A 23,256-nucleotide genomic window follows, 5' to 3' on the forward strand; every position below is an offset into this window, starting at 1 on the left:
CTTTCACAGAGCGAGCGCCCGGTGTTTGCCTTCTGATTCAGAACAGAGTCCCTCCACGCCGTAGTAGCCTACGTTACTGACTCTGGCTTTGCCTTCGGCCCATCGGTGATGCCCACACTTGTTACTCGAGACCGCTATTTACGTTTCTCTGACAGAGACTATGGTAGTTACTAAGCAACCGAGATGCATCTTCAACCGCGCGAAAAATTAAAAACAATACCGCAAAAATCTGAGGTAAAACTCACTGTATTTTCTTTGCCTTTTGTGTAATGTATATAAAAATAATTTTAAATTAAAATACAGACTCTTTTAGGAAAAGTCAGGCAGCAGCAGGATTATATTTTTTTATTCAGCAAAGTTATTACACATATAAATTTTAAAACAGTCAAAATGACCGTTCTAGTGTTAAAGGGAATATAGCCTAAGGGTGTATGGGAGCGTGCATATGATACATTTTCTTATTTGTATTTATAGGGAAACCATCGGGTTGATATCAACCTGTGGAGGGAGGCAGCAATGTTGGCGTTGGACGTTGGGCAGCAGGCCAGGCTGACCCATTTAAGAGGCAGCACAACGCCATATGGGTACCGCCTGCAGTCCACAAATAACACGGCCCTGGAGGTAGGCTACAGTAGTTTTTTTTTCATTGTTGATTTAAATGTGCAAAATACACACACAATTATGTATGAAGAATATAAACGTCAAGTATTCAACACATCAATATTTCAATAAAGTGATAATTCATGCAATCACTTATTTTTTATTTCTATCCTTAGACATTTTTGACAAGAAAATATTTTTTTATCTGATCAGTTTCCGATTGACTTAATAAAGGACAATATTTCCGAAAGGGGAGACTGATTGAATGCCTAATATCTTAAAGATTGCAGTGGAGGAGTTCAGTAGCCTATAGTAGGCCTATACATTTAATGTAATAATTTTCTGAGGCATGGCACTCAAGAAGAAACTATAAAAAATAGCATCAAAAAATCCAAGAAAATCGACATGACAAACATATTTTGACTCACCAGAGTAAATGCAGTTTGGATTTTTAGGCTACAAAATAGTTTAATGAGTTTGATGGACTCCTCCTGAGAATGGGAATTATATTTCAAGGATTTCGATTACATGGACTTGAAATCTGTGCTAAGAATTGTTATATTCTTCCCTACAGAACACCGTCACCAGTGCCGTGGTAAGTGCGCTGGGAGCCACGGACTTTGGAAAGCCGGGATTTCTCCAGCTGCTTGTGGAGGAGGGGGATGTGGTTTACGAGATTGAGGAGGCCTTGTGGCTTCCTCTGGAGAAGAGAATGAAGAAGCTGCCGTTCTTCATCAAAATAAGTGTGGTTGGAAAGAAGGTAGTTGAGGCAGAGGAATGCCAAGAGCTGTAAATATGTTTATTAATTTGTTCGCTATATTCTTCATGTTTTTTGTTCGTTTTTAGATAGGCTACTAGTGTTGTTGTATGTTCATAATGTTTTTGTATTGTCGTTATACATATATATATTTTCAGTTGAAATGTTTTATTAAATTTTACATTTTTGCAGTATTGGTTGTTCGGTTAATTGTTAATTCTTTCTTGAGGGTTGCTACACATTTTCCATTTCAAAAGTCCATACTTTTCCATAGGCTACTTAGTTCCACACTATTCGAGAAAGTAAAAATAAAGTAAATGAGCTCACCACTTTGTCGTAAGAAACAAAATCTAGATACAATAGTAGGGGAGAGCCGGGACGATTGAAACGCGGGACGGATGAAACATTCCAGTTTTCTCCGAGTGCCATGATGATAGGCAGACTTCCTTAGGTCAAAACATAGAGCATGTTAACCTCCTTCTATCAGCCAAATATCTTCGTGTTATTTATCACGGAGTTACAGGCCATAAACCAGTTTTGATGGTCCAAAGTAAACTTCATTAGCGGTTACATTTTTTAGATTATTAATGAGTGTTTTTCATTCAAAGGTTTGACTACATGCTTATTCGGTAGACTATTTAGTGTTCTCCACAATCCCAGACTTTCATGTATGCTTGTTTACATGGAAAGCAAAACAGGTTATAATGACATATGTCTATGTCGGACGATTGAAACAGCTGTTTCAACTGTCCCCGACCTGGCTGTAACTCCATGTATTTTAAGTAAATGCACAGATATCTGTGTTTATACAATAATTTATGGAGGTGAGACATGGAAAAGTAGTTTTAGAAACATGAAAATTATATTTGGACCCCACCAGGTAAGTCGAGATTTCCCATGTTATCCTATAGAGACAGACGGGCTGTGGGTGGTTAAGGGCACTTATTTGGATGTGCAGTGACCTAACCCACATAAAAACCTAGTGAAGTGACATTTTCCACAATAGAAACATGATATAAATGGGAAAACTTACTGTTCTAGCTATAAAAATGGCAGAATCATCCACAGTGCATGATATTTCAATAACCGCTACACGCTTCAAGGTGACGGCAATGACTTGTTAACAGAAATTCACGAAGACGTAGAGCCCAGCAACAATCTAATAACACCTTTTGGGAGTACCATTCATGATATGTAGTAAAATATTTAAGTTGTGTTTAACATATGACATGTAGGCTATGACTTTCTGTAAACTGCTGAGAGAGAGAGAGAGAGAGAGAGAGAGAGTCTGATTACCTCCGCTGTCTGAACACTCCTGTTTTCCAAGCCAACGATTCAGTTTAGTGTCAACTTTTCAAAACGAACCTTTAAATAGCCTACTCCACAAACCTCCAATGAGATGTATCTGCGTTCATGGCGTATGGATAAGACATACGTTCCGGACGAGGGCTCGAACCCCACTATTTCCTAAAAAATTTTCTTTTATCTCTTTTTCTGTTTTTTTATTTACACACACACACACACACACACACACACACACACATACGTCAGGCGCTCTCTCTCTCTCTCTTCAGTCACTATACCTAACTCGTCCACATACCGCTTCCAAAATATGGCTAATTAGTGTTTTGGCTAAAAGTGAATTGTTATTCTGTTCTTTATTTTTTTTTTTAATAGAACCCGACGCCGTCGTCGGCGACGAACAACTCTGATTAATATTTAGATAATTTGAAACGGTTTAATGTAGAAACTTACCGATTTTTGCTGCTAAAAGTTAAGGAGTTAGCCATCACGGGGTGTCTTTGTAGCCTTTACAGAAGGTTTTCTATCCAGCCTGGAACTTGTGCCTCTTTTCGGAGTTGTTCAGCAATAAATCCAAACGCTTATATCCAAGATTTATCCACTTGATGTCCATAATTTATCAATTTTCCGTCATTTTTGCCACTAGCTCGATGCTAGCTGCCATTTTGAATATCCCATGATGCTTTGCCAGATTATGTTGACGTCTTTCAACCAATGGGAAAGCAGGTCCGTCATACAAAGAGTATATCGAGTCTAAGATGGATCACTCCAGCGAATCCAAGCGAGAACAAAGACCATAGAGTGAAAGATGGATCACTGCATTTTATTACCGTTCTACAGAGAAGAATGTTTTGAGATGTGGCATCAATTTGGGCCTTTTTTGAAGAAATGTAAATAGTTTGTCCTTTTACACTAGTTATAATGTTCATTATGTTTATTTTTGCACTGCATAACTCCAACTGTTATAATGTTTATTTCTTCACAGTGTGACTCCTAATACATATGGGAACTGATTTAGACGGGAGATTGGCTTTGCTTTTATTGATCTGTCTGTGATATCAATATATATCTGTGAGATTCATGTTCCGTTTTATTTATTTATTTGTCTTTAAGGTCATATAACCTTTTTTTACATTCAATACAGTACACATATTTTAATAGTCCAGTTTGTCCTGAAAAAAATGATGTTCATAAATTGACTGTAGACAACATGGTTGATGTTTTACAAGCTTTTTTAGAAAATAAAACCAGACGGACAATGAACTGTAAAAATGCCCTTAGGTATCTGAGCGTTACATCTTCCATATTTTGTTTGGCTCTCTGTAACTTCTGCATACGTTCTGCCTCTTCTCTCCTTCTCTCTGTCCTCTCTTTCCTTTTGTTCAGCCCCATTCTTTTTACCTAATATATTTCACATCTCATCTCAGCTAGATTGATGCTTTGCAGTAAATACTACTAATGTCTAACATTACTGTACACATCTGCTTGTGCACTCTACATACTTTTAGTTAGTATTTCACTATCTGTGTTAGTGACTCCTTGGACACTCCACAGTATACTTCACACATGCAAACATTTTGCCCCATGATGTGATTGAACACAGAAGTCACTGAATACAGAGACCTACTAAAGTCGTAGTGAAAGAATGACACTATTAAAATCCTCTTAGCTAAATCACACTAATTTGGATATAGAAATATTCACATATTTAAAGCAATCACTTTTCATGTGATGTTTTTTTCTGTTTTGTATGACTAATGCACGTTTCCATTTTGTGTTACAGGTGTGCAGCTGCCCTCCAGCTCCTCTCCATCTCCCTCTACTTCTATCACATCTGTCTTTACTGGCCCTTCTATCCACTCTATCTATTATTGGTTCTCTTCACCTCTCTCCTATAACATCTACCACTCATCCCTAATATTATTGGTTCTCTTCACCTCTCTCCTATAACATCTACCACTCATCCCTAATATTATTGGTTCTCTTCACCTCTCTCCTATCATTTTATGCCGCTCTATCTACATTTGGTTCTGCACTTGTTGCAAGTTACCCTTTGGTTCTGGTTCAAAGATTATCACCCATTTGTTTTGGTTGCAAAGCTACAGATTACTGGTATCTGTTTTTGGTTCTACAGGTTGGTTGGTACCTGATCATTCTGTTTTATGGTTCTGTGAGTTTCTCTGCTCACCCTTTTTCTACCTCTCCTGTCTCTCTCTCACATTTGATTTGATCTTTTCAATTGGCAAAAATTCAATTGTATTTTTGAATTATCCATATTGTTTCAATTTATTCTATTTGGTAACAGTCATTAAATAAATTATTAAGAAAAGTATTTTTGAATTTGTTCATTAAATTTAAATTAATTGAAAAGACTGGAAACACATACATAACACACATTTTGTTTAGCTTTTATCACAAACATTGGACTGTAAAAACTAATTCAAAGTTAAATCTGGTACATTTCCAAATAGAAGTTGCTGTCATAAAGTGTTTCATTAAATAAAACCATCTCTTGTTAGTATAACAATAAATTGAACTACAAATCTATATTTATACAAGAAAAGAGCTGTAGTTGTTCCTGGACCGTGTTGCTGTGGAGCTCTGAACCAAAAGGTTTGTTCTGACTGCAAATATCTTCGCACCAGAGTACACATAATCAGTTTTTGTTTACTTGAGTAGTACTAGTATAAAACTAATTACACTACATACATTGTGTTATTTGTCTCTGATTACATATTTGTACCTCGTCTATAGATCCACCCACATTGTTGGCATCAACACCTTTTGTACATGTTTTATTGTTGGTTAAACCTTTGTAAAGTGAAATAAATAAACCAATTGTAAGGAGTAACTGTATTCTTTGCTTATATTAAAATAAACCTCTGAATATATTAAGGTTGAAGACATTTAATTGGCATTTACAAAACCTTAAATATACAAATACCATAGTTATTTTTAGAAAAGCACAGCATTTGAACATCAGCACTGATTTCTTGATAGTGCCTTAAAAGACTAAAACCGTATTCCTGTGTCCTATATCGGTATATCAACTACTGGTCTTCAGTTTGCTGAAGATATTGAAACTTAAGTACCACTGAAATATATCCATATATAGTTTGTGTAAAACGTCAACTTTAATTTTATCTTCTAAATATCTATAATATCTTTACAGGCTTGAAAAGGATTTTCTGGAAAAACATTCATTTGACATTGTTCCTTAAAAATAATTATAAATAGAATACCCTTGAGATATAAATCACCATTACTAAGAGCAGATACTGCTTTAATCCACCTTATCCTGCTAAGTTAATAGTAATATATTGTGATTGATATTGTGTTTATTGTCTTGATTGCCTACAATAAAAATAAAACAAGATTTGTGGTTTTGGATCATAACAATGCCGAGTAAGAGGTCACAAGCTCAAAGTCTGCGCCAGCAGAGGTCAAAGGAGGTTCAGGGTACAACAGGTGAACAGGTAGAATGTGTTGGTCCTCAGAGCTGTGGAGAGGTGAAGATGGCTGCAGCGTCTCGTGATGATGAAAGTGTGACACAGGGAAGTCAGAGCGTCGCACCAAAGGTTTCTGCTGATGAGAGAGGATGTTACAGAGATGGTGAAGCAAGGCCTTCTATTATCACCCCAGTAAAAGTCAGAGGTCAAAGTGATGAACTAGGTGTACCACAGGTATCGTATGCTGACATGGTAAAGAAAAGATGTGTGGCAGTTTCTTCTGAAGCTAACCAGGTAAACCACAGAGGTCAAAGTGATGTGCCACCACAGGCATCTTATGCTAATGTAAAGAGTGGACATCCTCAGTGTGCAGCAGGCCCTTCTCATGCAGACTATGTAAATCTGGCAGGTCAGCCTTCTGTAAGACACGTCCGTGCATCCCGTAGCCAGGCTTCTGTTAAATATGGTAAAAACAGAAATCAGCAGTGTACCTGCAACTCACTTACATTTCTGGCATTCCTTCACGAGAATGAAAACATCACCAGAGCAGATCTTGACCTTGTTTTGGATAAAGGTAATGCAATGTATAAAGAGGTCAGGAAAATGTTTCCTAATCACATCTATCTGACTACTGACGAGCTCCCTCACGAAGTACCTGCACGCACGCATACACATTATGTGGACATGGAACAACTTTCTAGATATGGCACATTAGGATAACCGTTACCTGAAGCAGTAGACAGTTTTCTGGACCTAGAGGCCGGACTCAGCTGTTTGCTATCTGATGTCCAGTATGGATTGCTCCTGATGAGAGTATTATGTATTGCCGTATTCAGAACAAAGTCCGGCAGATACGGTTTCTTCTTCTTCACTCCAGAACAGCCAAAGGTTTGCCCCTCCACCCTGGTTCTCACACTCCTGGTACTGCTGTCATGCTGACATTCACACATCTTAGTGATATGATTGATCGGCTCCTTAAGTATCACAGAATGTTGGGAACACAGCCCTCCTGTAACTATGAGTTGAAGCCTGTGGAGTTTTACAATGTGAACACGGCCATCCTGAATACTGCTATCTCAGACAGAGAGAGTCAGCCTACAACTCACACAGCTGCTGTATCAACTGCTCTTCAAAAGGAGACAAGCCTGAGTGCACACATCAGTGACAAATCTGTACATGAAGTATTCACTCCTATGGAAACTGAACCAGAAATGTCTAGCCAGATCAGCTCAAATTGTGTCGCATCACATGATGCTGCGCTGAATAATTCAAGCTCAACTATTTCAAAGGTAAACACTGATGCAACAGATGTCTCTGATAACATAAAGGGAGTGTCCACTACCATCACGTCTGTACCGTCTGTGAAACATAAAGAGGTTCATTTCATATTGCCTGATGAATGTCAAACTGAAGCAGAACCATCAACTGAATTCAGTGTGAATTCTGTTACATCACACAATGCTACTGAGAGTATGTCAAACTTGACTGTTCCATTAATTAGTGATGATGCCTCACGTAAACTGAAAAAACTTAATAAACAGCAAAGGAGAAAGATTAAAGGAGGCTATTGCTCTCTGAAAAGGTATCACAAAGAAAGGAGAATCAGAAAAGGAAAGAAAGGACAAACTATGCTTCAAATGAAACATATAAAGCAAAGAAAAAATGTTATTTAACGGCCCAATACCAACAAAGCCCTGAGTTTAGAATGAAACAAAGACAAAGAATGTCAAGCTCATACAGAGATAATCCTGAGTTAAGAATGAAACAAAGACAAAGAATGACAAGCTCATACAGAGATAATCCTGAGTTAAGAATGAAAAAAAGAGAAAGAATGAACAGCTCATACAGAGATAACCCTGAGTTTAGAATGAAACAAAGAGAGAGAATGAACAGCTCATACAGAGATAACCCTGAGTTTAGAATGAAACAAAGAGAAAGAATGAACAGCTCATACAGAGATAATCCTGAGTTTAGAATGAAACAAAGAGAAAGAATGAACAGCTCATACAGAGATAATCCTGAGTTAAGAATGAAAAAAAGACAAAGAATGACAACGTTTTACAGAAACTTTGTTGACTTCAGAGTGAGGCGGCGATCTTATATGACTCAGCATTATGCAAATGACAAAGCTTTCAGAGATAGACACAGACAAATAATGAGACAAAGAATGCGAGACCGATTTACGAACAACCTTCCATTTAGAAGTCTGTTTAAAATGAGATGTGCAAATGAAATAAAAAAGAAATACAGATGGATAAATCGACAAACATGTGAGAGTGACAGAGAAAATGACAACTCTTTAATCAAAGAGGCCATATCTCTTTTCAGATCTAATATAAAGGAAGGTCCCACCTATGTCTGCACTGTCTGCCATAAAGCCTCGTTTCCAAACCAAGTCCGCCCCTGCACAAGGTCAAATTATGTCAAAAATCCACATACAGTTGCAGCGTGCTTGACAGGGAAGTATGTGCATGTTTGCGATGAAGGCTGTGAACACTGCAAGGTGCCTGATGAGAGAAGAAGTGAGTGGATTTGTTACACCTGTCATGATCATCTTAAAGATGGAGCTATGCCAGCTCTCGCTGTAGCCAACAACTTAATGCTTGCTGATATCCCACCTGAGCTGTCAGATCTCAACATATTGGAAAGGCATCTCGCATCCAGATGTATAGCATTTGCCAAGATTATTCCTCTTCCTAAAGGCCGCCAGAGACTAATACGAGGAAATGTTGTGTGTGTCCCGTCTGAGGTACAGGAAACGATTGAAGCTTTACCCAGACTGAGAAGTGAGTCTCAGGTGATGAGAGTAAAACTGAAGAGACGATTGTGTTATAAGGGTCACCAACTTTTTCAGACAGTTAATTGGTCAAAGCTCATTCAGGCTTTGCATAAACTCAAAGAGATCCATCCACAGTATGAGGACATAACGATCAGAGATGAGGCTGAGTTATGTGATCCAACACTTCCTGATGAGGATGATGAGGATGATGAGGATGATGAAGATGATGATGATGTGGATGCTACAATGAAGGAAGATGATTATGATGAAACTGATTTAATGGAAATTGACAGGTGTGAGAGTAATGCTCTGTGTGAGGCAGAAAATGAGCCTGAAAATGAACAGGATATAGACATGTTGTCATGTGATGGTGAACAACCAAATGAGCAGAGAGATGATGATGAACATGGTGACATGCCAAACGGTGGTTTCGCTCTGGAATCATGCCTTCAGCCGTGTGACGTGGCAGAGGAGATTTTATGTTTCAGCGAAGGAATTTATTCCGTTGCGCCTGCCGAAAGAAATAATCCTGTCAGCTTTTTCAAAACACCTAAGCTCGAGGCCATGGCTTTCCCTGTACAGTTTCCGACTGGTCAAAACACACTGGATGAAGAGAGACCTCTTAAATTAACACCCAGTAAGTATTTCAAAGCAAGGCTTTTTGGTGTTGATGATCGTTTCGCCAGAGACACAAACTTCTTGTTCTTTGCACAGTTTGTGACAGAAATGCATTTGGCAACATCGAGCATGACAATACAGCTCAGGAAAGGTAAACCGTTTACGAGGGATGGAAGAAATATTACCTCGGGAATGTTGCAAGATAAACGTGAGGTGGAGAGACTGGTGCGAAACAAGGACGCCGTGAGGTTTATGCAGCCTTTAAGGGGTACTCCAGCCTATTGGGAGAAAACTACAAGAGATCTTTTTGCCATGATCAGACAGTTGGGAACTCCTACATTCTTCTGTACGTTTTCTGCAGCTGAAATGCGATGGCCTGAGGTTATCGAGGCAATAAAAAGGCAGCAAGGTGAAGATGTCGATTTTGAAGGGCTTGACTGGTCAGCTAAGTGTGACATACTGCGAAGCAATCCTGTGACAGCAATGCGCATGTTTGATAAGCGTGTTGAGGCATTATTCAGGGATTTGCTCTTATCTCCTGCAGAGCCCCTAGGCAGAGTCGTTGACTTCTTTTACCGAGTTGAGTTTCAGCTTCGCGGAAGTCCACACATGCACTGTCTCATATGGGTTGATGGTGCTCCTGTTTTTGACGAAGACGACGATCAGACTGTGTTAGATTTTGTGTCCAAATACATCACAGCTCAGCTGCCCGACCCACATACACAACCTGATCTGTACAAAAAAGTCACAGAAGTGCAGACACACAGCAAAAATCATTCAAGGACATGTTTCAAAAGTGTCAACTCGGGATGCAGATTCGGTTTTCCTAAACCACCCGTCAGAAACACAGTGATAACGAGACCTGGTGAGTGCATCGATCCAGTGGAAGTGGAAAAAGCAAAGCAAAAACTCCAACCACTTAACTTGCTTTTGAATGAACCTGAAACGGCCTCTCTGAGTTTGCAGCAGCTCCTAGCTCAATGCAATCTGACATACAGTGAGTACGAACAATGCCTTAACATGGTGAATAAATCCAGTGCAGTCATTCTGAAGCGTGACCCCAAGGACTGCTGGGTAAATGGATATAATCCACATCTACTTGAAGCCTGGAATGCCAATATTGATGTAAGTTATATTCTCAACGCATATTCGTGCATCATGTATCTCACCAGCTACATTACCAAAAAAGAATCTGGACTCTCTGAGTACCTCAAAACAGTCATCGAAAACTCCAACAGAGACAACGTCAATGAATGTGATGAAATGAGGGAAATAATGCAGGCGTATTCCAAAAAAAGAGAGGTCAGCGCTCAGGAATGTGTGAGTCGTGCATGTGGAATTAACATGAAGAAGTGTTCACGTGGTGTCGTATTCATACCGACAGATGACAACGCAGTGAAAATGAGTCGTCCTCTCTCGTCCCTGGAAAACACAACACCTGAATGTTCAGATGTGTGGATGACGTCTTTGACTGACAAGTACAAAGCCAGACCTGAAACACTGGAGTTTGAGGAGATGTGTTTGGCTGATTTTGCAGCTACTTGCAGAATTGTCTATGGCAAACAGACGAAAGGTAAAAATGTTTTGCCCCTCCTGAATGAGATGGGATTTGTGCAAAGGCGGAAAGACGATAAGCCTGCTATCATCAGATTTTACCGCGCATCCAAGGAAAAATATCCTGAGAAGTTTTACGGCACGTTACTGAAACTGTACGTTCCCTACCGATCAGAGCAGGAACTGAAAAGACCGTATTACCCCACATATGAGTCATTTTACAGTAATGGATGTGTGCAACTACCAGGTTGTGATCATCTGGCGAGTGTCCAACACATTGTGAAACGAAACAGAGACAAATATGAGAAAAACAGTGACGAGATTGAGAATGCTGTTGAGGAGTTTGAGCAGAACAGAGGTGTGATCGATGAATGGTGTAATCTGGCGCCAGAATCGGAAGTTGTGAGGTTGGAGTGTATTGAAGAACTGGAGGCAAGAGAGCCAGATTGTGAAAATGAACAAGATAATGTCCCAGAATACAGTAATCAGGCTAATGCTGCAACAGAAATCAGAGCCATCAGAGAACCCCCTGCATTTGACCCCATACTGTTACGCCAAATGTATCAGAATCTGAACCAGAGACAAGCCTGTGTGTTCTATGCAGCAAGAGAGTGGTGTGTAAAGCGAATCTGTGGCCTAAATCCGCAGCAGTTCTTCTTTTACATCAATGGTGGCGCTGGAACAGGAAAGTCACATTTAATCAAATGCATCTACTCTGAGGCATCTAAGATACTGTGCAAACTGCCCAGACGCGCTGAGGAGGCCAACATATCAAACCCAACTGTCCTGTTGACCGCATTCACTGGAACTGCAGCCTTCAACATATCAGGCTCCACACTGCACTCATTACTCAAACTTCCGAGAAGCCTAAAACCTCCATTTCAAGGCCTTGGTAACAATTTGGATGAAGTCCGATCTGAACTGTTAAATGCTGAAATCCTCATCATTGATGAAGTGTCCATGGTTTCAAAGCCCCTTTTTGCCTATGTTGATGTGAGACTCAAACAGATCAAAGGCAGTCAGAGACCATTCGGAGGAATGTCGGTAATAGCTGAGATTTTTTTCAGCTTCCACCAGTGCGACAGTCCAAGGCTCTCTGCGTGTATGACCCATGTGAGATTGACCTGTGTCAGGAACACTTTCAGATGATCACTCTGACTGAGATTATGCGTCAGAAGGATGATGTTGCCTATGCAGAGATGTTGAACAGGATCCGTGTGAAAGAAAAGTCAGAGGAGTTGTCCGAGGAAGACAGAGCTTTGTTGTCACAGGCCGTCACCGAACCAGAACTGTGTCCAACTGATGTGCTACACATTTTTGCAACTAATAAACAAGTTGATTCACACAACTCTGCAATGTTAGCTCTGCTCCATTCTCACATCACCAAGATTGATGCAGATGACTACAAAAAGGATCCACAGACAGGCAGAATGGCACGACAAGCCAAACCATTTAAAGGAAACAGAAATGAGTTACCAGATACGCTAAACGTAGCTGAAGGTGTCAGAGTCATGCTCACCAGAAACATAGACGTGTCTCAAGGATTGGTGAATGGATCTTTCTCTACGCTAGTCAGGGTAATATCCTCTGAACAAAATGGTGTCGCACATGTCACTATGCTCGGGCTCAAGATGGATGATGAAACAGCTGGAAGGAATTATCGTAACAGAGCACCAGGAGGACCAGACGATCTAGTGTACATCAACAGAGCAGAGGAGAAAATGAAACAGAAAGGAGTGGTACGCAGACAGTTTCCTGTTAAACTGGCCTTTGCTTGTACGATTCATAAGGTTCAAGGTATGACAAGGACATCAGCTGTAGTGTCACTGAAACACATTTTTGAACCTGGCATGGCTTATGTAGCTGTCAGCAGAGTGACCTCTCTCAGCGGACTGCACATTCTGGATATGGATGAGAGTAAAATATATGCCAACCCACAAATCACTGGAGCCCTGCGGACCATGAGACAAGTCAATTTGGATGACATGATGCCTCTTCTCAAAATCTCACAGGCTATGAACGGACATGACACTCTGACCATTGTTCACCATAACACAGAAGGTTTGCCATGCCACGTGAATGACATCAAGAGCCACCATGAACTGTGTCTAGCAGATGTTTTGTGTCTCACAGAAACTCACCTACAAGGCTCCTTTGTTGCAGACAGTCTCCATTTAGAGGGCTACACTATGTTCAAACGCAACAGACACCTGTCCTACACAAATGTTCCACAGATGGCCAACAAACGTGGTGGTGGCGTTGCAGTTTATGTGAAAGAGCACATTCAAGTACGTGAAAAACAGTACATACATAATGTCACTGACCTTGAGTTTTTGGCTCTGAAGGTTGAAGCCCCAGTGAGTGCTTTGATTGCAGCTGTGTACAGACCTCCGGACTACAGTGTGACATCGTTTCTGTCAAACCTGGGAAGCCTGTTGGACTCATTGGAGGTCATGGATTGCCACCCTATCATTGTCTGTGGGGATTTCAACGAGAATCACTTATCCAATGCAAGTAAGCCAATCCTTGAGCTGTTTCAGTCCCGGGGATATGTTCAAGTAATCACTGCTGCCACCACAGATAAGAACACACTTCTGGACCTCATTTTCATCTCTAAACCGCAGCATTGTCTCCACTCTGGTGTGATGAGAACGTATTACAGTTATCATAATCCTGTATACTGTCCTGTGTCATGTCCTTTAACAGTCCATAAAGATGGCAGCAAAGAAAAAGAGGTCTGTACCTAATACCAAAAGTGATAACAGTTTGATTTAAAAAACTAAATTAATGAAATCTGCAATGATGAAATACATTATGGTCTAATAATTTAAAGGTGTCTTATTTGCAGCTGTACCAGATGTCAAAAATCCACTGAGCATTATGTTGAGTTTTTTTTTAGGATACCTTATTGTTGTTGGTCTCATTTTGTTTGGTAATGTTAAGTTTTGGCAGTATTGGATAATGTGATTGGTCATAATTGTTTCAGGTAACCATATTATTATGAGATATATTTACAAGATATATTGGGCTGTACATCCCAAGTACAGCCCTAAACATTCAGCAGCTGTGTACAGCATTGTACACAGCTGCTATCATTTACGCTAGCAGAAATACATCAGAAAGTACGTGTTCTATATGTAACACGCACTTTCTGGTGTATTGGTACCTACCAGCTGAAACCCCACATTTACATGCCACCCAATTTCAGGGTGGGTGGCTGTTATAGACTATAACTCATTACGTTTACTTTCCCCTGGACGAGAGACACAGTTCTCCTGTGTCCTCTGTGAGGACACCGCCAGCTATGGCCTCACCTCCTTCATCACTGTGAAGACAATGGACAGACAATCACTGTTGGACCACACAGGGACACCTTAACCTTCATGCTAGTCCCAGTCATTCTTCCAAGCAGAGGATGAGATAACACCTGCCTGCCTTTGCTTCACATTCTCTCTGGCTCTAAAAACTGAAAAAATGGACCACCACTGCCTGCTTTCCACCTGACAGCGCTGAAGAGTCTTCACAACAGAAGGTAATGATTCTAATTTCATATGTGCTTTCTATATTGCTTTAATTGTGTCTTTATTCCTGTATTCACTTTGTGATAACGCAGCAATTTTGCAACACCGTTGTTACAGCTAGCAGTACATTGTCATTTAAATTAACTTTTTCCTGCAGGTCTGCCTCTGCTGTGATCACTCCACTTCACACAGTGGAGACAATCAGGACTTTAAAGAAGGCTAAACATGACAATAGCTGAACCTCATTCATCCTTCCTAAACTACTCTGTGTAAAATTGCACTGGACAGAAATGTTGTGTTGCCTTGCAGCAGTGTTCAAGGTATTAAATTATTGTGTATTATGTAACTTTTGAACATGTTTTTTTGCATGGTCTGCAGTTTATTACAACAATTTTCTATTTTCTCTTGTCAGGACCTGCTTCATTTCCCTACGTCCACAGCTTTGCATCCAATGCTGTGCACAGTTCAGTAAAGCCTAACTACTGTTGACGTTTGGTGAGTGATCAGGTGAACTGATGTGGGGAACCAAATTTACGCTGTCAGAGAGACAGCGCCTCCTGAATGCAGCATTACACTTTGCCCTAAACAAGTTGTAAAGGTAACTATTATTTTTATTAACTTAGTACAAATTCGCTTTTTGTCCAAAGAACTAACAAAAACACTGTCGGCATTACTTTTCCATCTAAGGCCTCTGCTCGTCAACGTCACAAAAGTGATGCTGTCCTCCCACCAAAGACTGGCCAGATACCTGAAAGCAGCAGTTCTACAGCCCCTGGATCATCAAAGGTCACAATGTTACAGCCCCTTACATCTTCACATTTAAGAGTTTTGGTTTGTGCCAACAATGGACAGATTCAACAATTAGCAACTTACACTGCTGACTCATGGACACTATGACTGTAGGACACCAATTTATTTTTGTTAGATGATAATTGATATATACCTTGTCTAATTCGAACAATGTAACCTTATTTTGTATTTCATCACAATATCTTTTATTTTATTAATTTATTTTTCATGTCATCCTTTCCTTTTCCTTCTTTCTCTGTTTTCTTGGAAGACACAACAGAAAAAACAGAAAAAAAATACATATATATATATATATATATATATATATATATATATATATGTATATAAAAAAAATACATATATAAAAAATACATATATATATATATATAAAAAATACATATATAAAAAATACATATATATATATATATATATATATATATATATATATATATATACACAGAAGGAAAAGGAAAGGACGACATGGAATATATATTACAAAAATTATAATTATTAGTGTGGGGTTTGAGCTGGTAGGCGTGTTAAAGGATTTTCACATGTGTAAACTGGGCCTTGGGCTAATCTAAACCCTACTGAAAAGGTGTCACAGTGTTTAAATTTAAGTCGGTGTAATCAAAGCTGAACGTTTTGTCTTCAGAATGCCCAAAACACATGACTTGGTTAAATAAGCCTTGTCAAAAGAACTAGTCAAGAACTAATGTCAAGAACTAATGTCTTCAATCATGTCAGAAGACAATCAAGTGACTCTAACTCTATCTTCCTTCAAAGTCAAGGATAACCCTGCATTATTTTGAGGCTCAGTAAACTGAGCTAAATGTCGGGATACATTACTTGGGAAAGCCTTTATTTGTAGGGTTGAACAATATTGTAAACCTTTGAAACGTACTGTACTGACCCATCGGGACAGTGGCTGCCTCTCTCAGCAGTATGACACCAATACTTTTTTAGTTATTTTTATTATTTATCTCCACCTTATATTATTTATACATTTTATGCTTATGTTTATGTTTCAGGACAATTCATATCTTTTATTTTAATTTTTTTTTTTTTATTCACCTTTCTGTTTTCCCTCTTTATCTGTTTTCTAACAGATATATGCCAGTTGAAGGGGGAAACTTTTCAGTTACTTTAGTTGCTACATGCATCTGAACTAACTGAATCTGGAAGAGAGGACAGATGTAAAAAAAATATATATATTTTTGTGGGATTTCAGTAAACTGAGCTAAATGTTGGGATAAAATGACAGCAAGTGTCAGTACAGTGTGACTGAAGCTTGAACCAAACATGGGATATTAGCCTCAGTCTAACCACCATGTAAAAAGCCTTTAATGGTAGGGCTTAGGCCGGCTGCACACTGGCTGCGTGGCCTCAGCGTGTCAGCTGCGTGGCGTGTCCGTTCCTATTTCGGCTCCCATGTTCCCAGGTTAGAGCTTACACACTGCCTGCGTGACAACACTCATGTGTCTCATGGGCACCGAAAACGTGTGCATGCTAGAAATAGGACTGATGCCTATTTTTCATGTGACAAGCAAGCCGCCACGCAACTGACACGCAACAGAAACGCCAAGCTCACGCCACACAGGCAGAGTGAAGCCGACGTTAACAATGTTGTATTTTGAAAGATACACTATGGAGCCATTTGATTTTATCACAATTGATATATTTGATTTAACTTTCAGTTAGTTTAGTTGATAGGACATAGGCCTACTGATGGGAACAATATAACAACAATATACAGTGGTGTGATAAAGTGTTTGTCCCCTTCCTGATTTGTTATTTTGTTTGCATGTTTGTCACACTTAGCCTAAATGTTACAGATCATCAAACAAATTTAAATATAAGACAAAGATAACACAAGTAAACAAAGTAAAAACATAACTTGTCAGGAGTGCCTGGCTGACCAAACTTACCCCATGAGCACAGTGATGAGTCATGCAAGAGGTCACAAAAGACCCCACAACAACATCCAAAGAACTGCAGGCCTGACTTGCCTCAGTTAAGGTCAGTGTTCATGACTCCACCATAAGAAAGAGACTGGGCAACAATGGCCTGCATGGCAGAGGTCCAAGACGAAAACCATTGCTGAGCAAAAAGAACATTAAGGCTTGCCTCATTTTTGCCAGAAAACTTGATGATCCCCAACACCTTTGGGAAAATACTCTGTGGACTGATGAGACAACCGCATTTCAGAAAAAGAACATAATAACGACAGTAATGTGATGGTCTGGGGCTGTTTTGCTGCTTCAGGACCTGGAAGACTTGCTGTGATAAATCCATCCATCTTCTTCCGCTTATCCGGTAACGGGTCGCGGGGGTAGCAGCTCCAGCAGGGGACCCCAAACTTCCCTTTCCCGAGCCACATTAACCAGCTCCGACTGGGGGATCCCGAGGCGTTCCCAGGCCAGGTTGGAGATATAATCCCTCCACCTAGTCCTGGGTCTTCCCCGAGGCCTCCTCCCAGCTGGACGTGCCTGGAAAACCTCCCTAGGGAGGCGCCCAGGGGGCATCCTTACCAGATGCCCGAACCACCTCAACTGGCTCCTTTCGACGCGAAGGAGCAGCGGCTCTACTCCGAGCTCCTCACGGATGACTGAGCTTCTCACCCTATCTCTAAGGGAGACGCCAGCCACCCTCCTGAGGAAACCCATTTCGGCCGATTGTACCCTGGATCTCGTTCTTTCGGTCATGACCCAGCCTTCATGACCATAGGTGAGGGTAGGAACGAAAACTGACCGGTAGATTGAGAGCTTTGCCTTCTGGCTCAGCTCTCTTTTCGTCACAACGGTGCGATAAATTGAGTGTAATACCACTCCCCGTCTCGCATTGTCTGTCCCTCACTCGCGAACAAGACTCCCAAGGTACTTGAACTCCTTCACTTGGGGTAAAGACTCATTCCCTACCTGGAGAAGGCACTCCATCGGTTTCCTGCTGAGAACCATGGCCTCAGATTTAGAGGTGCTGATCCTCATCCCAGCCGCTTCACACTCGGCTGCGAACCGATCCAGTGAGTGCTGAAGGTCACAGGCCGACGATGCCATCAGGACCACATCATCTGCAAAAAGCAGCGATGAGATCCCCAGCTCACCAAGCTGCAACCCCTCTCCACCCCGACTACGCCTCGATATCCTGTCCATAAATACTACAAACAGGATTGGTGACAAAGCGCAGCCCTGGCGGAGGCCAACTCTCACCTGAAACGAGTCCGACTTACTGCCGAGAACCCGGACACAGCTCTCGCTTTGGTCGTACAGAGATTGGATGGCCCTGAGAAGGGACCCCCTCACCCCATACTCCCGCAGCACCTCCCACAGTGTCTCCTGGGGGACCCGGTCATACGCCTTCTCCAGATCCACAAAGCACATGTAGACCGGTTGGGCATACTCCCAGGCTCCCTCCAGGATCCTTGCGAGAGTAAAGATCTGGTCCGTTGTTCCACGACCAGGACGGAATCCGCATTGTTCCTCTTCAACCTGAGGTTCGACTATCGACCGAACCCTCCTTTCCAGCACCTTGGAGTAGACTTTACCGGGGAGGCTGAGAAGTGTGATACCCCTGTAATTGGCACACACCCTCTGGTCCCCCTTTTTGAAAAGGGGAACCACCACCCCGGTCTGCCACTCCTTAGGCACCGTCCCCGACTTCCACGCAATGTTGAAGAGGCGTGTCAACCAAGACAACCCCTCCACACCCAGAGCTTTAAGCATTTCTGGACGGATCTCATCAATCCCTGGGGCTTTGCCACTGTGGAGTTGTTTAACTACCTCAGCAACTTCCACCTGGGAAATTGATGACAATCCCCCATCATCCTCCAGCTCTGCCTCTACCATAGAGGGCGTATTAGTCGGATTTAGGAGTTCCTCAAAGTGCTCCTTCCACCGCCCTATTACCTCCTCAGTTGAGGTCAGCAGCGTCCCATCCTTACTGTACACAGCTTGGATGTTTCCCCGCTTCCCCCTCCTGAGGTGGCGAACGGTTTTCCAGAAGCACCTTGGTGCCGACCGAAAGTCCTTCTCCATGTCTTCTCCGAACTTCTCCCACACCCGCTGCTTTGCCTCTTTCACGGCAGAGGCTGCAGCCCTTCGGGCCCTTCGGTACCTTGCAACTGCCTCCGGAGTCCCCTGGGATAACATATCCCAGAAAGACTCCTTCTTCAGTCGGACGGCTTCCCTGACCACCGGTGTCCACCACGGTGTTCGTGGGTTGCCGCCCCTTGAGGCACCTAAGACCCTAAGACCACAGCTCCCCGCCGCAGCTTCAGCAATGGAAACTTTGAACATTGTCCACTCAGGGTTCAATGCCCCCAGCCTCCACAGGGATGCACGAAAAGCTCCGCCGGAGGTGTGAGTTGAAAGTCTGTCGGACAGGGGCCTCCTCCAGACGTTCCCAGTTCACCCGCACTACCCGTTTGGGTTTACCAGGTCTGTCCAGAGTCTTCCCCCATCCTCTGACCCAACTCACCACCAGATGGTGATCAGTTGACAGCTCTGCCCCTCTCTTCACCCGAGTGTCCAAAACATACGGCCTCAGATCAGATGAAACGATTATAAAATCGATCATTGACCTTTGGCCTAGGGTGCTCTGGTACCAAGTACACTTATGAGCATCCCTATGTTCGAACATGGTGTTCGTTATAGACAATCCATGACTAGCACAGAAGTCCAACAACAAACAACCACTCGGGTTTAGATCAGGGAGGCCGTTCCTCCCAATCACGCCTCTCCATGTGTCTCCATCATTGTCCACGTGCGCGTTGAAGTCCCCCAGCAGAACTATGGAGTCCCCCCACTGGAGCCCCATGCAGGACTCCATTCAAGGTCTCCAAGAAGGCCGAATACTCCGAGCTCTTGTTTGGTGCATACGCACAAACAACAGTCAGAGTTTTCCCCCCCACAACCCGCAGGCGTAGGGAGGCGACCCTCTCGTCCACCGGGGTAAACTCCAACGTAGCGGCGCTCAGCCGGGGGCTTGTGAGTATCCCCACACCCGCCCGGCGCCTCACACCCTGGGCAACTCCGGAGAAGAAAAGAGTCCAACCCCTATCCAGGAGTATGGTTACAGAACCGAGACTGTGCGTAGAGGTAAGCCCCACCAGATCCAACTGGTAGCGCTCCACCTCCCGCACAAGTTCCGGTTCCTTCCCCCACAGAGAGGTGACGTTCCACGTCCCCAGAGCCAGCGTCTGCTGCCCGGGTCTGGTCCGTCGAGGCCCCTGACCTTCACTGCCACCCATGTGGCAGCGCACCCGACCCCAGCGGTTCCTCCCACAGGTGGTGGGCCCATGGGTTGGAGAGAGAGGTGCCACGTAGCTTTTTCGGGCTGTGCCCGACCGGGCTCCGTGGCAAACCCGGCCACCAGGCGCTCGCTGACGGGCCCTCCATCTGGGCCTGGCTCCAGACGGGGGCCCCGGGCTTCCTCCGGGCAGGGTCACATCATCTCTACCTCGTTTTTTCATAGGGTTTTTGAACCATTCTTTGTCTGGCCCCTCACCTGAGACCACTTTGCCTTGGGAGACCCTACCAGGAGCACAAAGCTCCAGGCAACACAGCCCTCAGGTTCATAGGGACACACAAACCTCTCCACCACGATAAGGTGATGGTTCCCGGAGAATGTAATTATGATGCATCCTCAGCTATTATCACATCACTTTTTATTTTTTATTTAACCAGTTATGTGTTTAAAAAATAAAAAAACATCACATCAAAACACACACATTTATAAATGGCATCTCATTTACATGGTGCATTATGTGGTCCTACACTGTACTCTAGTGACCAAAGATGAGACCAACACCATGTACAGTCAGACAGTTTTTATCATCATATTTAAGTGAGAATAATATATCATAGTTAATAAAATTAACAATTAGAAAAATCCATTTGAAAGAATAAAGTCATATGATTCCATCCAGAATCATACATTTGACTCTAATGAAAATATACTCAAACGTGACAAAAAAACCCCCCAAAAAAACAAGTGAACACAGGAGTTTCTAAGATTTCAGTTGTTTCCCAGAATCACATAGTACTAGACAGCAGGGCATTCATTTTTCTGCTTTCATACCTAAAAAAAATGACACAGGGGAATACATTCAGCTATTATCACATCACTTTTTTATTTTTTATTTAACCAGTCATGTGTTAAAAAAAAAAAAACATCACATCAAAACACACACATTTATAAATGGCATCTCATTTACATGGTGCATTATGTGGTCTTACACTGCACTCTAGTGACCAAAAATGAGACCAACACCATGTACAGTCAGACAGTTTTTATCATCATATTTAAGTGAGAATAATATATCATAGTTAATAAAATTAACAATTAGAAAAATCCATTTGAAAGAATAAAGTCATATGATTCCATCCAGAATCATACATTTGACTCTAATGAAAATATACTCAAACGTGACAAAACCCCCCCCCAAAAAAACAAGTGAACACAGGAGTTTCTAAGATTTCAGCTGTTTCCCAGAATCACGCAAAGCAATGATCGCTTTGGTTTCATTGAAGCTACGTGGATGGCAGGATAATCTCGGGCTAGACCAGGCTGCTTGGGCTTACTGTCCATCAATGTGTGTGGCATTGCCAGTGCTGGCATGGACTCTTTGTAACAGTTGGTGGCTTGGCAGAACTTCTCAACGTTCAATATGAACTTATAAAATTACACAAAATGTCCTGGAAACAGCAGGAAACCACCTGCATATAAGTGAAGCCTAAAGGCCTTAAAGGAGTCAGTGTCCAAGGTTCAACGTCCAGGTGTATGCTGTTGCATATATGCAAGTAATAAAACTACAAATACAGTGCAAACAATAGTAAATTATATGTCACACAACCGTGTTTAAACCTCGGCTAATAGAGCCTTGTAGAAACCTAGAAATATCTCTGAATCTCTAAATGAGCCACTGGCCTCCCCTGGAGGAAGCTCCTTGCTCACTAGCACTTCAACCGGGCTGGTCTTTGCCTGCTGGCAATACAGCTTGTTTAGAAGCTCGGAATAAGTGGAAGTGACAGACTTGGCCGTGCCAGATTTCTGAAAGCGAAGCTGGAGCCATAGGCTACTCCCTGGATAGTCGGTTGTAACAGGGACAGTGGAGGCCGGGGGAGTAACACCGTCTTTGGTGGAAATCTCGGGGGGGCGGGAGACTCAAACAGATTTTCTGGAATAGTGGAGATGGAGGGAGTTAGAAGTCTCCCACAGCTCTTTGAAGTAGTCCTGGCTCAGTGGCATGTTCTGGCTCAGCCTGTCAAACCCGTGCTCCTCCATTTGTTTCCCCTCCTTCCACGGCATGTGTCTGCTGCTGCTGGGGGAAATTAATCACTCTGGTGTGTATAGGGGGCGAGCAAAAACAGACGAAAAGTCAAAATATTTTGAGCAGAGCACGTGTACAATACTCACGTTTTTCTCACGAACGCACAAACCAGACAGAATGAAGAAAAGGAATTATGAAAAAGTCGGCTGCCTCTCTAATCAGACATCAAAGCACTGGGCCGCTCACTCGACCGACATCAGACTGCAGTATCGCCTTCCACCTGCAGGGGGCGTGGACAGGCTTTCCAACAAACTGTCTAGATTTAATGTTGCTTAAACTGTAAACCATTTAAACCAGATTCACTCAGCATAGACATCATGTTGTTATAACAACGAAACCCACATAAAAAAACAGATTCTCAACATCAAGGAAAAAGTACAATTTTTTTTTTTTTTTTTTCGTCGCAAAAAACTGTGACGAATATGAGACACAACAGCTCTGACAGCCAGTCTTTTTACAGACACCAGCGATCTCACATCAGGAATGCTATCCGAGGTTCTTTTTTTTTTTTTTTTTTAAATTTCAGGAATTGAGTTCCTTTATGTATTAAATGTTTA

General features: G+C 42.1%; 1 protein-coding gene and 1 long non-coding RNA gene across 2 annotated transcripts in view; one reads left to right on the forward strand and one right to left on the reverse strand.

Annotated features, from left to right (window-relative positions):
* The window catches only part of LOC116054943 (receptor-interacting serine/threonine-protein kinase 3-like), an 11,024-nt gene extending 9,631 nt beyond the window's left edge, over window positions 1-1,393 (forward strand). Inside the window, exons 12-13 of the mRNA XM_036006193.1 lie at window positions 475-621; window positions 1,175-1,393. Of these exons, the coding sequence (XP_035862086.1) occupies window positions 475-621; window positions 1,175-1,393 (366 nt within the window). The remainder of the gene's footprint in view (window positions 1-474; window positions 622-1,174) is intronic.
* A 3,037-nt stretch (window positions 1,394-4,430) lies between these two features.
* LOC118495284 lies at window positions 4,431-23,024 on the reverse strand. The gene is made up of 4 exons (XR_004897641.1): window positions 23,014-23,024; window positions 14,506-14,508; window positions 4,649-4,758; window positions 4,431-4,596 (listed from the first exon to the last, which is right to left on the reverse strand). It is a non-coding gene; the product is annotated as an uncharacterized LOC118495284 (long non-coding RNA).
* Between the last annotated feature and the right edge of the window lie 232 nt (window positions 23,025-23,256).

The sequence above is a fragment of the Sander lucioperca genome, chromosome 1 (genome assembly GCF_008315115.2).
Source record: "Sander lucioperca isolate FBNREF2018 chromosome 1, SLUC_FBN_1.2, whole genome shotgun sequence".
Classification (NCBI taxonomy): Eukaryota; Metazoa; Chordata; class Actinopteri; order Perciformes; family Percidae; genus Sander; species Sander lucioperca.